Genomic DNA, 15,294 nt, shown 5'->3' on the forward strand with positions numbered 1-15,294 from the left:
CTGGCATAAGCAACTTAAAGTACTGTCCCCCGCCCGACATACACACATACAAACCCAGATGGAAAGATGTTTGGCAAAAGTTAACATTCAATGTTGCAAAATTACAGCATTTTTATTACAACACACTACCAACACAAACTGGTAATGAACTATGGCCATAATATGCATACTTTGTATCAACCTGTAACAACTTACAAAATACCAAATATTGAATCCTACTAACTAAATGTGTACTTCTATGATTGCTCTATAATTGTAATAAAGTCAGTAAAAAGAAGCATTGTTTATAGAAATGCTTCAACCTAAAAAGGTTGGACTTCATTTATTATGGACTAGGTGGTTGCCATTCTGTTGTGAATTAAGTCTCTACACATGTATAGATCTTTCCTTTTAGGCAGGTACCTTTAGTTTATTAAAATCAAATTACTCTCCTGCCACAAGACGGCTTTGTTTTTCAACTGTCATCCTTCCATGAAGTATTCTAACTAAATGATGCCATTCCTGAGTCACATCTATAACAGAGTCGAATTTGGACCCTGGTCAAATGACTCTGCCTCCAAGGACTTCCATGACAATGTACACTGTCAATGTGTTCTGGTATATATAGAATCTGTGCTATGTTACAAGGCATTTTGTGTTGATTGTGCTCATATTTAGCATTTATTTATTATTTTTAGTAGCAGATCTAGATTAATCATTTCATATGTCACTTCATACAAGAAAATCATAGTGTATAATTTTCCTTCTATTTTCTGCATCTGGTATGTAACTTTCTCTAAGGTTAACTTGCTGGTCACTTGAATCCAGCTCAGATGCAACTCTTATACTTCAATTAGACTGGATCAGTCAATAAATTTGTACCCCGTCCTTCCAAAGGCATACCCAAATAAGGAGAGTAATGTATATGTACTCCCTTGCTACTTTGTTGCAAAAAAGTGATAACTTAAAAAAATGTAAGTAAGATTCTAAAGAAGGTCTTTTCATACATTCAGTAGAGTTCATGACTGTATAATTTGGTAATGTAAGTAACATCAAAAGTTGTCGGATTTTCAAATTTTACAGAATTTTCTCTTAAATATCCCCACAATTGCACATATTCCAGGAGAGAAAACACCACTTCAAATCAATGATAGAATTCTTCATCATACCGTTTTTACTTACTTGAATGTTTAGCATTTTAATACCTGGTTTTCTCAAGGGCTATTCCAAATCATGTAGAGTAAATCACCGATATTACCTATCCCTTAATTGTGAAATGTGTAAAGTTCAAATGCATTGCTCTTTTGATAAAAATTTCTAGATATGGGAGATTTTATGAAATATGAAATGAAATGTGTAAAGTTTGAATGCATTGATATTTGGATGAAAATTTCTAAGTACAGTGTATGGTGTTAAATGCCAAATTGTAAATTTTTTCTCAAGAATACTCTAACATAATATGCTGTCCAGCCATTGTTTAAATTTTTCTCCCATTATCGGTGTTTAATCAGGGACAATGTTTAAGACAGGGGAGTGTGGAAATAATTCGTTATCTCAGTAGTTCCAAGAAATTTGATCAGACTAGTATTTATTATTGCTCAAATACTTTCAATATTTGATATTATCTACACTTAAAAGCAGTGTCCACACTGTAAAAATTCAGTAAGAAGCAGGATTATTTAACAACTGACACTTCACTCCTTTTGATAATTAGCCTTGTAAAATGCCGCAGCGATTCCAAATTCTTTGAAATTGAACACCTCAACCCTGTGCTTTGTTCGTTCTTCACCAGATCCCTTCAGGATGTACTTAATAATCAATGTCAAAGCAAGTGGTTCCTGTTAGTAAGAAAAGAATCAGTTTTGAAACCAAACAGAATTTAATGGCAAACACACTATTAAAAATAATACAGCGTCAAATCAATTCATTGTATACACTCTAGAAAACAGAATTCAGGACTGTGGTATTTGGTGAAATATTCCCAAGTCAACCAAAATAATTTTTCAGACTTGACTCCTTTCCCCTTATTCCCAGGTTGAGTTCTCGGTCATATCTCTCAAGTGTGGAACACCTACAATGAATCTGACCTAAGACCTAGGATATGGGGTAAGAGTTTCCAGATTTTGCACTAGGGAAGGAAAGAAACCAATAAGTACAATCATATTTGATCAAACAGCAAGTTTTAAATGAATGTAATTCACCTTGAGTCTCTGAATGTTGTAGATCTCACTAATCTTTTCCACAGCAAGACTTGAAGAGGGTCCATTGCGCTGTTGAGGCAGGCTGCGAGCAACTGTGTCAGGAGGCTGTTTAGAAAGAGTGAAACTTCCTGTAAATAGTTAGCTTGAGAACTCAGATAATAGGTGTAAAACAGGGGTTTTATTACCTTTTTACAAGTTGAACTACTGCCAATGGTGTAAGAGGCAGCTGTGCTCAGAAAAGGGGCTGTCAGGCAAAACCCAAACATGGCTAAAGAGAGGGCTGTTAGGGGCCTGCAAAAGAGGGCTGTGGGGGGTCTGCAAGAGAGGGCTGTAAGAGGTCTGCAGAGGAACACCTGTGAGGGTTGGCAAGAGAGGGCTGTGAGGGGTCTGTCAGAGAAGGCTGTGAGGGTCTGTAAGAGACAGTTGTGAGGGATCTGCAAGAACGGCTGTAAGGGGTCTGTAAGAGATGGCTGTGATGGGTTTGTAAGAGATGGCTGTGAGGGGTTTGCAAGAGAGGGCTGTAAGAGGTCTGCAAGAGAGGGCTGTAAGAGAGTCTGCAAGAGATAGCTGTAAGGGGTATGTGAGAGACAGCTGTGAGGGATTTGTAATAGAAGGCTGTGAGGGGTCTGAAAGAGAGGGCTGTAAGAGGTCTGTAAGAGAGGGCTGTGAGGGGTGTGCAAGAGAGGGCTGTAAGGGATCTGCAAGAGATGGCTGTAAGGTGTTTGTAAGAGAAGGCTGTGAGGGGTCTGTAAGAGATGGCTGTGAGGGGTCTGCAAGAGACGACTGTAAGGGGTCTGCAAGAGAGGGCTGTGAAGGGTCTGTAAGAGATGGTTGTGGGGGGTCTCCAGAGAAGGCTGTGAGGGGTCTGCATGAGAGGGCTGTGAGGGTTTGCAAGAGATGGCTGTGGGGGGTCTTTCAGAGAAGGCTGTGAGGGTCTGTAAGAGACGAATGTAAGGGGTCTTTAATTAAGAGAGGCCTGTGAGGGGTCTGTAAGAGAGGGCTGTGAGGTGTCTGTCAGAGAAGGCTGTGAGGTATCTGTCAGAGAAGGCTGTGAGGGGTTGTAACCTGCTTTTCTTGATACCTTAGTGTTAAAGGGTTGAAAGGGTTTAAAGTATATCTCAAATTTAATTGGTTCATAACCATTGCTAAAAATAAGAGAACCTCAAGGACTACATGTCAGACGTATTTTAGGTAAGGTTAGTCAGCAAGTGTTTCACAAGCCACTCAAATGGTGGGACAATAGTTAATCTATAACATCAGCTGATAATCAGCCAATAGAGTGTCACGATGGTCTGCAAATAGTTGAATGATGGTTGGCCTTAGGTCATTCCACACAATACAGAAGTCTGCTGATTTCTTAATGAGATGATAGTCAGCAGATAAATGTCTTGGCAGGGACATCTGCTGACTATTGGTCAACTGGTAGCTGATCATGACCATCAGCCAACCACCAGTTGAATGCTGGTCAACTATCAAACAACTGCTGACTAGCATATTAATCAACTATGTTGACCTATATATCCACCAGTATGTTGATTAAGGCCACTTGAATTTATCCTGATCTCCTACCTGAACAACCTGCCTCATTCTGTTGGTTGAAGTTGGATGGAAGTAAAGACTCTGGCAATCCTGAAAATCATTGTTCACAAATAATTTGTGAATTAAATTAATATGGAAACCAGGATGTCATTATGGTATTACAAAATTGATTATTGCTCTAATCACAACATAGGGTTCTAATTTTCACCTAATTTGGAGTAGTTCCCTAGTGGTATCTAAGGGGCATGTTTCTAAACAAAATTGAAGCCCTAATTTAATTAAAAGCTTTCATTCTGTGAATTTTTTTTAACTTCAATTGATTAGTGAGGGTCAATCAGGGTTTGTACAGGTCTTGGAAAGTCCTGGAATTTTATTATAACATTTTCCAGTGCTGGAAGATCCTAGCAAAAGACCACAAGTCCTGGAAATATGCTTAACTTAAGCAATAAAGTTTTCAGAATTCACTTTATAAGAAATGTATGTAGACCATGAGGAGACTTGATATTGAAATCTTGAGAATGAAAGGTGAAATTTGGATGATGGATGAAATTAAATGATGAAATTATGGAGAAATTTGGAGTCCTGGAAAGGGTACAAACCCTTTCAATTCATTTATGCATTACATCACAAAATAATGCAATAGAGTCAATCATGCATACGAAAACTGTTGCCAAAAATTTGAGGAGCAAAGTTATGCAAAGTGAAAATAAAATTTTGTCTGACAATGTTAATTATTAATGGTTAAAATACAGAACATTCAATTGGAGTTCAATATTCACGGTAAGGATGGCATTACTGAAAGATACTAACAACATGTACCTGAAATGCCTAAAACTTATAGGGCAGAATGGACTCGAGTAGGAGTTGATAAAAAAAATGTTTGTCTTAAACAGGATTGTCAAAAGGATTTTGAGTAACTGGTTTGTTATATATAGAAGGGGGCACAATTTTATGCTTCCATGCTATGAATGTGACAGAATTAAGAGAATCTCAGTTGTCCCTAGGCTTCAGTAAAATAAAAATGATAATTTAAAAATCATTTCACTCTCAATACATTTGAGCAATAATTGTGTACACTGACAACAGAGAGAAAATTGAAATGTACCACTTTACCTGTGGAAGACATTCCAACATCAAGCCTACATCACAGAATTTTGCCTCTCCGAGGTCAATAACTCTTAGGCACAAAACGATTGCATTTGACAGCCAGTTCTGGTGTTCAAAGCGAATTTCTATCTTAATCCCAGCTTCACATTCTATCTCTCGCTTCTGAGGGAGATCTGTAAAAATTTCAAAGAGAGAATATAGGTCTTAATATCCTGCATGACACAATAAAGGCACCAACATTACGATGACTAAACACACTCTACCTACAGGGTGTCAAACCATTTATGGCAATCGCACAGAACTGAACAAGATATACAAATTATGAAAACTTTAGTTTCATATTGCCTTTCATTTCCAGCCAAAATTGGTCATTATCCAAACACATTTGTTATAGTTTAAAATGACTGCAGTTTAAAATGATAGTTTTTTTTAAATTAGCTGCTTAAAGAAGCCAAGGCAACCTTAAACTGGTTAAAGGTCTAAGCTCTTAATGAAGACTGAGTTTAACACTCAACAGCAAGAAATATAAGCTTATACTTATAAACAAAGCTTGCAGCTTTTAGGAACCACCAGGCTTGCAAAATTAATGAAAAATTTTTATCTTTGTTTCTTTTTGTGAAGTTCTAGTTAGTTTACAAAGAAAGACTTATGAATTTTCATAAAAAAGAATGGAAAAAGGAATGGTTTACATGCTGGTGTTTATGGTAGTTTATTTGGTGTTGTTTGTTTCAGGACTATAGAGATGTAACTAGAACACAAATCATATGTTTGTAAATCTGACAAAAAAGTATTTAAACTTAAGTAAATCTTCAACAGCTATGCAACAGCTCCTCCAAGTCAGGAGTGCTCTGGCCTGCTAACATTTCACTTTCATCAATGATTAAACTTACGGTGTATTTCAAGCCAGGACTTTTCTCTTTCAGAGTATAATTTGTCTCTTTGAATTGGGTCACGCAAGCTGTATTGTCTGGTGGTGGTAGAGTGAAACTGTGGACGCTGTCTCTCAACCAACTCATTTGTCTCTACCTCTGCACTGACATCTGAAAAATTTCAGTCAAGTTTAGAGAGAAATCAAGTTGTACAGTTGCTGTATGTTCCATTTGTCTTCTTGGCCACATTTTGAATTCAGCACTGAAGTAGCTGAGGAACCTAACAAAGTATCTGTCAAAGTTTAGAAGCCGTGCTTGTCATTTATTGGTTTCTACTGACTTCAGATATCCAATGTCACTGAACACATGTTTTATCATTCTTGATTACAAACCATCTTATGCAGTTTTCAGCTCATACCTCCTGCCACTTGATGCAAGACATCCTCGACTTTGGCGTCATTCATGACATACTTTAGCAGGTGTTTCATGTACATGCCATTGGGGTCTTGTCTTCTCTCATAAGCCTCAGATTGAGGACATCTGTTGATCAGTAAGGGACACCATTTATATAACAGTACAAGCACCTGGGTATTAATGTCTAAGATAGTTTAAGGTCATGTAAATAATGAAAATTACAGAGAGCAAAATAGAGCAATTTTCAATTGAGTGTTGAAAGTATTTCAAGATTGCATTGGTTTTCGTTTACTTTGCTCTGTGATTGGTCCCTCACCCCTTAAGGTAGTTTGGTTGATTTTATGTCGAGTTCTTATTGGCTCTTATGGGTATTTTCCTTTCCTCTGATTGGTTGTTGTTATTACTTTGGTTTTGGTTTTACAACAATTAATTGAAAACATGCCTCAATATGGATGGAAATTGATGGCCTGGATTAATAAAATGTAATTACAATATTTTCTGCTATGGCTGGCTTTAAAACCTCAGACACAGTTTCACCATATATTTACCACCTCACATCAGGCAAATACCGTAACATATAATTAGTAATGTCAGTCAAGAGATTTCTGTATTCTTCAGTAGATTGGTTTTACTTACGTAGCAAACCCCATTACTGCTTGGGCATTGTATGGAAATTCATAGCTCTTCATTACAAAATTTTTCTCAGCATTAGCCCTGAAGAAAAAAAAAATGATCATATTTTCAAGACAATATCATTACCTCAAGATGGGCTTGTTCATGCCATTGATATCAAGCAAGGAGGATCAAGATGGAAATTCTGCTACTGTCAACCACTCCATTGTTCTTAAAACTAACCTCATGACTGCTATAGAAAATGACGTTTTTAAATGCATTTATAAATGCTTTCCCTCCAATTACTTTTCTTTTTTAATTGCTTTGTTCTCTTCCTTCCACACTTTTGACATTGCTAACAAGTTATTAATTGACCACTTTACAGTTGTGTACTTAGTTGCCAAGCCTTTGATTTGGAGTGAGGCTGAAGGTGACCTTGTGGGGTTAGAGACCAGAATCTAGTTAGCATGATAACAAATTAATTTGCATTTCAAAAGCAGCAAGGTTTGTATCATAACAAGGTCACCCTTAGCCTCACTCCTGTTCAAAGGCTTGGCAACCAAGCACACAACTGTAAAATGGACTATTCCACACACTGGTTTTAATTATCAGTGTTGCCTTGAGAAGTGTCTGGAGAAGTGCTGTGGCTTAGTTGCCATGGTGAGCTCCTTACCATCAAGGAAGTTTTTGTCCCCCTAAGTTCCTACCCATCCCCCAACAGCAGTGACTCTTGACCAATCAAGTGTTTTAATATATGAAAAAATATGGTGGAAGTGCATTACACCCATCTAGAAGTCTGTGTACTAAGTAATTGAAAAATATGTATCTTGCATGGGCAACGGCAGGCTGCAATACCACTATGAACAACTCACCTCTTGCGGCAGATGTCCAAAAGAAACACTATCAACTCTGTGTGGTATCTGTTCATTTCATCTAAAATTCTTTGGGCACAAACAGCTTCCTCTGGTACCCAATCCCCCACTGAATCAACAGGGACCAGGTAGTTTTGCCCTCCTTCTTCAAACCCGTGACCAGCGAAATAAACCAATCCATACACCCCGCTTCCAAGAAGACTGTAAAAAATATTGAGTGCTTGATTCATCTCATCTAGTGTCAGGTTCATGAGGGAGATGACCTTGAAACCCATTTCACGAGTGCGTAAAATTGAGGCAAGCATCTTTGCATCATTGCAAGTATGAACCAGTGGGCTTTCATTGAGAGGTAAGCGCACATAGTCGCGGTTTCCAATGACCAAGGCTATTTTGTCAGCAGCTGAAGGAAATCAAGCAAAACAACTGCGGTGAATACACCAGTATTTTTAATTTCTGAAAGTAGTGTCCCAATCTATAACTCCACCAATTTATGATATGGTGACTCTGGCTTGCTCTCTTCCTCTGCGAAAGAAAGCTAAAGGTGTAGCAATCAAAACATCCAGTCAATGCAATTGATTAGCCCGACTCTTACATTGTGAGACAAATGATTAATCAATCATCTATCTATAGAACCATGATTATCAACAACATGCTCTATAACAAAATTTCTATTTGTTTCTGCTTTAGCATGAAAATTGCACAGAACTGGTTAGTCTCTATATTTGTAAAAAATGAAAGGATTCTATTAAGTTTCTAAATAATTGTACTTGTTATTGTTTATTTACTAAAAATTTAACATGATATTAACGTCAAAAAAAGTGTTGCTTTTGAGCACTTGCAAAGAGAAGAAAAGAAAGGTTTAATAGCCTATTACAATATAACTATAGCACATCGATACAGTCATCAAAAAAATTAGTACAACTACATACTAACTACATGTTAATAGTTTACTCACCTTTCTGTGTGAGCTCAGCAGATCTGGGAACCACTGTGACATTATAAATAGCCAAAAATATTTTTAGTTAATCATATGAAACACATTCAAAAATGAGAAACTTAATAGCACAATACTACATGTACTTCTTCACATAAATCTTATGTGAACTGCCTGGGTGGTGTGTAGTATAAGTGACATTAACACCTGAACCACCTTAAACAGCCAGTGCAGCTCTCTCACATGAGAGACACTTTCCTCCCTTACTACTCCTATTAAATGTAGTTTTGTTCCAAAACTTCCTCTGTTGTTCAAGGAGCAATAATTAATTATAAACCAATCAGAATCTGTCTTTTTTGCATATTTTTTTGTGCCTGTCAGGTCTAACTTAGACAAGAGGTGAGGGGTGTTGCCCATAGTTAATAAAATGACACCGTTTTTATTTGCTGAATTGTTGGTTGGCCATTAGGTTAATCACTTGAGTTACAAATGACAGGCTTGTTACAAACAACAACAAACAACAGTGCAGCTTAAACTTCCAAAAGAAATTAAAACAAAGAGTTATCACAAATGGGTGTTTAGAAAATATTGATATAATCAATGCCAAATTCTGTTGAGTAATATCATATCCAGGACATGTGTTGCCGTTAGGTGGGAGTAGTAAAAAGTATTATCAGTTTTCTCTATACTAGGTAAGTTATCCTGGGAGGTCCCCACTGGATTTTTTGTTAAAATAATGAAGTAAACCTTTATAACATAAAATAAAATACACTTGTAATCATACCACTTTGAGCTAGGTGAAGATCGTCAGGCCTTCCTGTAATTTATTAGAAAAAAATACAAGTAAAAAAAAGTTAATTCATTCAACAAAATCATTAACTTATCAATCTATGCACTTGTTAAAAATAATATTATACAAGATAAAAGCTTTTGGAGGTTCTATTAAGAAAATCTTACAACAAAAAAAAAGACTGTTTACTCCCAAATTTTTAACCAGTCAATTGCTTACTTGTCAATTTTTTTTTTGTAATCATTAAAGATTGAAGAGATAGGCAACTGTTGATCAAGAGGAGACACATAAGTCAAAATAATACTTTGTGAGCAACCAGATGAGGGTTTTTTTTTTTTTTTTTAATCAAAAAGCCCCTTACTCTACCTTGGAAGTGAATGTGTAAAAGACTTTCAGTCTAAGGTGAAATTTTCCATACCTTATGAGAACAGACATGAGGAAAATCATATTTGGAGACTAAATATCAATGAAAATATGGGATCGAGTAAGTATGACCTACCTGCTTGTAACAATGCTGTGTTACTGAGGGCATCACCAGCACTGTTTTCCACCCTACAGCAATAGCTGCCTTCATGTCGATAATAAAATGGCTGAAAAAGTAATTCTGTTCTTGTCTGCCCCACAAGTATAAAGCCATCTTTAAACCACTGGCATTTCACTGGTCCTTCCTTCACCTCAACGACCAGCCTGAATTCCACACCATCAGGTAAGATGCAGGATTGTGGTTGACGTGTGATTTCAGGAGGATGTTTGGCTGGAGAAAAATGGACCTGAATTAACGTCGACCTTGGTATTTAAGTTTGGGAAAGCAGGAAGCTTAAATGTAGTCTATGGTAATATGCATCTCATCCAAAACACTTAACCCTCTACACCCTAACATCATAATTTGATTTGGTAATCTTGTTCCAATAAGTGCTACCTCTCTAATAAGCACCCCCTCCAAAACTTGTTTTTGTCAATAGGTGCGTCTGTTGTATAACCATCTTCATTCCAATGGCACACCTATTCTGTTTTAGTGGTAGTACTGCTTCAAAACATTCCCAACCATTATCATGCAAATATTCACAGGATATTTGTTACTTTTAATTTTTTTACTATTACAATAATGGTTGTTAAGTTTTGAATTTATATCAAAGCTTTGTTTTGCATATTGTGCTGTTGATAGAAATAAGACAAAAGAGGGGCCCCTTGTACCTAATGATTAAGTGCCATCCCTAGAGGTATCATATGTGAGTAAGTGCCCAAGGCACTAGATTGAATCATCACATACATGTGTGTGGAAGACTGATAATTTTAAGCCACTTTGTGCTGCTTTTGTTTGCGATAATCAATTACATCTGGAAATAATACAGTCTCAGCTGACCTCCAAAGTGACTACCTCAAAATTTTTTTCTTCAGGTGCATATTGTAACATATTGTTTGTAAATGAATAAGAGAGATGGTAAGTTTTGAGCTCAGTAAAGAAATAGAGAAAGATGTTTTTTGTCTTGTCATGAGTGTGGGACAAAGGAAAAACTGTGAGTCCCTCTGAGGAATCAAACCTCAGACCTTTGGATTTTGCACTCCAATGCTCTACCACTGAGCCACAGAGACTCTACAGTGAATAAGGTCTATTATGAAGCTCATATGATGCACATCCCTCATACTGCTAGGATTATAGCAATGTTGATAGCATCATGTTTGTAAATAGAATAAAGGAGAAGGTAATGTCTCTTCTCATGCGCAAGGTTTCAGGAAATCTTAAGGTTTTCCTGAAATAGACGAAAAAATTCAAGGCTTGTGTATATTTCAGGAGGCAAATCACACTCGCTTTTTTGTAAAATACACACATTGCATTTTAATTTTGTGCTTTTGATCATTTCAGTGTTAAAAGGTGCTAATATTAGTGAATCATTATTATTAATTATTAAGTTTTGAGTTATTGATTTTTATCCCTTCCCAAATTCGAATGATGTCACGTCCTCAAGTAAAACATTGTTCAAGATTTGAGACACACCTTCTGGAGTTTGTTCTTGTCCAGTATAACCACTCACTGCAGAAGGTTAAAAAATAAGAGCAGGATATTAGCATTGTACAATAATGTAATTGAATCTTCTATCGGCAGTAAATGTAACATTAAGAAGGGTAGCAAAAGGAGGGTCCTGAGCCTGTTTCAGGCATGAATTTTGGAAAAATCCATGTATCACATTAATAAATTAAAGGGAAAAAATCAGATGTCTCTTCTTATGCACAAGGTTTCAGGAAATCATAGGGTTTTCCTGAAACAGAAGAAAAAATTCAAAGGCTTGTGTATATGTCAGGAGGCAAATCACACTTGCTTTTCTGTAAAATACAACAATACTTTATTTACCCACACTACATCTAGGAGTGATGAAAACTCATTAAAACATGTGCGTGAAATGGAAAAAAAGGTTAAAAAGAAAAGAAATAATTTAAAGTTACCATCCTTAATCTATCCAAAAACTTGCTTCTTTAAAAGACATTTAAAATTAGAAATATCCTTGGCGTTTCTAACATATGTAGGTAACAAATTCCAAAGTTTTGCTGCCAAAAATGAGAATGACTAATGGCACCATTCTAGATTGAAACTGGGTAATGTTAAAAGTGTCCCTGACTCTCTTAAATTATAATTGCAGATTTTAATCTGAAAAAATTCTTCTATATACCTTGGGGCTTCTTTATGAATACATTTATAAACCAAAACAAGGGCCTGGAATTTTCTTCTTTCTTTCAGCGTTCTTATACCAGCCATATTTAATAAATAATTGTATGGTGTATGTCCATACCCTAAAAGAGATCTAAGAATATAATTATTGGTGTCTTCTAGTTTTTTTAACTTGACCTCTTCCAACTCCAAGTAATAGCGAACAACAATATTCTAAATGAGGCAAAATATGTGCTTTATAGAGGCAGCACACGTAGCATTTTAATTTTGGCCTTTATAATCATGCGTCCTCACTAAATGTTAACAGGATGAAGTTACCATTCCGCATAATTATTAAAAACAGGCTAGCATACTTCCCATATGTCTATCAAACAAGATCTGGTTCCTTACTCTCATGAGGAGTGGAAGGATTTCTTACTAAAAGCTAGGGAGAAGTTTGTAGTTGTTATTAGGGCTCATAACAATCATCAAAGGCATACCAGGTGATGGAAGAACTTGTAACTCTACTTCATGACTTCTCTGCATGTTCAATCGATTGGACACAATGCACACATAATTTCCACTATCTTCCAGTCTAGCACAATCTAATGTTAGTTCTTCATTTATTCCATCAGGAACCTCAACACTGTCCTTCACCCATAAATACTCTGGGGCTGGGTAACCTGTAGCTTTACATCTGAATGTCACACTTGCACCAGCGCGAACTGGCTTTGATGACGGATGTTCAAGGATCCTCACCTCTTCTGCATTGGGAAAAATTTTTCAGGTTGTTGAGTACTTTCTGCTTTAAGTAGCCTTTTGCAGATTTTATTTTCACTTATTCAGTTTATTTGTTTTTTGAAAGCTTGATCAACAAACAAACTGTCATAAATCCCCTTGCATTTAATTTGTATCAGTCAGAGGTTAAAGATTTGCTCATTCATTTATTTTTAAATCAATCATTCTTTCATTCTTCATTTATTCATTTGTTTGTTCCAAAATTCCCTTCATTTGCAGAATTGTTCATTTGTTTATTTTGTTACTCATTCATTCATTCATGTTTGAATTTTTATTACCTTCATATTCCAAGATGTCCAGGGCTTGGGCATTTTCAATTTTTTTCAACCAGACTATAAGTTCTTTGACATTTTTGCATTTCCGTCCCAAGTCAGTCAGCAAACTCATTGATGGGCTGCCACTAAATCTCATTCCTTCCATCTCAAATGCTGACACCTACCAAGAGACAAAGTTGACATTTTAAAAAAGGCATACTCAAAGAAAGAGATTTACTAAAAAAGCGCCAGAGTGCAAAATTAATTCTTGTGCCAGGGCATTGCTCATTTAGGGGTGTTAATTGTTCAAAAAACAGATGCAACAGAGAAATATTCTCTTTTAATGTAATGGTATATTTTCTATCTGTGCAACAATTTTACAGTCACTTACAGAGGCATCTTAATTGTCACCACCCATCCCTACTGGCACTTTTCAATTGCTCTACCTATCTTGTCTTCACTCAACTTTGACGATGAATCTACAAACTCCAACATGGGGGGTGTATGCCGTCTCTGTATCTGAATCTGTACTTTTAAAATTGCCTTTCTCTTTTTTCCCATTGATTTAACTATACAAATAAGTACAAATACCTTTTTTGAGTACCCCCTGTCTTAGGCTCCTTTCTTGACAAAGGACTCCCCATAGATTTCTAAGATAAACCCTGCTTACCTCTTCAGGTTTATATAAATTACTTGGCATAGCACAGATAAGTGCTTTCCAGTTTCTTTGTCCAGGTATGTCAAGCAGTTGGGCCAGTTTGTGAAGAGTGCCATACGGCAAATGTCTTATTTGCTTGTTGTTGGTCGCCATTGTCAGTCAAAATCAATTACCTATGAGATAAGTAATAAACAATTACCAGATCTAGAGTTTTGATTTTCCTGATTCCTACTTGTGAATAATTGAGCAGCCTTAAGCATGGCATAAAATATAATAATAATTAATTAAAATAATTCAGTAATTAAACATAACCCTAAACCTCACTATCTCAAGTGTTCGCTGTATATCAAAGAGAAAAAGATACCATCATGTGCATACTGAGGTAAACTGATAGCTCTTGGTAAATAGTCGTGGAGATTCTAACACATTCACTGCAAGTGGATTACAAGAGATATAGAGAGCCTAATTGATGCTTTCTTCACACTGTTAAAATGACATCATCAAATTAAATTTACACGTAGATATCATCAAGTAATAACAACAGATCTTTCCTTTTCTTTAGCTAACAAAACAGGAATTTCATGTGTTAGTCAAATTTCTAATAAACGGTCATGACACACTGAGTTTGTCTCTTAGGAATTTGCATGTAATACACTTTTCAATGTTTTTGTCCACGCATACCGTATTCTTTGTCATTTTAAACAGAATCTATAGTCATAAGTTTTCCAGGTTTTTTCTTAAGTGGAACATGAACTCTTTAGAAAATCAGTTTAAAATTCAATTCAACCAAAGGAACGCAGTCACCTCAAGATCGCGCTCTATATTTACGATAGCATGTTCTTCATGAAAGATGTCTTATCGTGTTTGAGAAGTGTTCTAAGATTTGATTTTAAGGCTTGACCCATGCATTACACTCTCTATCCAGTATTAACTCAAAAACACTCCAAAGAAGTGAACTGCATTACGATGGCGATGTAACACTTAACAGACGAACTATGAGTTGCGTGTTTCGGACGAAGCCGAGCACTAAGCTGTAGGAAAGAAGGCTTTTAAAACAATACATATGCATCCTCATTTCGTGACAGATTTCGATTCTCTATCGACTTGCAGCTCACCTTAAAGAAACTCCAAGCTATAACGTTGTTTTGAAAGTTGATGGGTCGTAATGACGGCGAGTAAAGCGGGAAATTTGTACACAGGAAGACGTAAGTGCCTTCTTCCTCAGTTTGCTGAATAAAACGTCACTTGGAATCAATCACCCACGTTCATATGGAAGGCGAGTTAGATCGCTCTAAATGGAAGCCTAAAGACTTGATTGTCTTTTTAAACGGTAAAACGACGTTATTATTCCACGAGGAGGAGTATGAAGTAATGGTAAAGACCCCTTTGATTTTGTTTCTGTTTCGAGCCTTCCCGGAAAAGCCGGAAGTCGAAAAAGTCCACTGGGGGTATTTGGGAATATGAAGTCTTGGCCTAAAACAGCAACGACATCAAAAAAAAAGTTGTGCCTCATTTTGTCCACCTATATTAACCTAAAGGACATATCAGATACCTAAGTTTTTATTAAAGAAAAGTGAAATTTTGAGAAATTTGGCTTTATTTCTTTTAATCAAAAAAGGCGGG

General features: G+C 36.4%; 1 protein-coding gene and 1 non-coding gene across 2 annotated transcripts; both read right to left on the reverse strand.

Moving 5' to 3' along the window:
* Positions 1 to 93: 93 nt before the first annotated feature.
* On the reverse strand, positions 94 to 15,121 carry LOC113675664 (mucosa-associated lymphoid tissue lymphoma translocation protein 1). The gene is made up of 16 exons (XM_027192263.2): positions 14,787 to 15,121; positions 13,684 to 13,844; positions 13,038 to 13,194; positions 12,462 to 12,725; positions 11,314 to 11,349; positions 9,817 to 10,071; positions 9,312 to 9,344; positions 8,549 to 8,581; positions 7,594 to 7,993; positions 6,746 to 6,823; positions 6,114 to 6,235; positions 5,717 to 5,866; positions 4,833 to 4,999; positions 3,750 to 3,809; positions 2,181 to 2,285; positions 94 to 1,817 (listed from the first exon to the last, which is right to left on the reverse strand). Exons 2-16 carry the CDS (start codon positions 13,822 to 13,824, stop codon positions 1,674 to 1,676), a joined length of 2,145 nt encoding a protein of 714 aa, XP_027048064.2. The 5' UTR covers positions 13,825 to 13,844; positions 14,787 to 15,121; the 3' UTR covers positions 94 to 1,673.
* On the reverse strand, positions 10,838 to 10,910 carry Trnac-gca (transfer RNA cysteine (anticodon GCA)). Its single transcript has one exon. It is a non-coding gene; the product is annotated as a tRNA-Cys (tRNA).
* Positions 15,122 to 15,294: the final 173 nt, after the last annotated feature.

This window comes from Pocillopora damicornis, chromosome 4 (assembly GCF_964200805.1).
Source record: "Pocillopora damicornis chromosome 4, jaPocDami1.2, whole genome shotgun sequence".
Lineage (NCBI taxonomy): Eukaryota > Metazoa > Cnidaria > Anthozoa > Scleractinia > Pocilloporidae > Pocillopora > Pocillopora damicornis.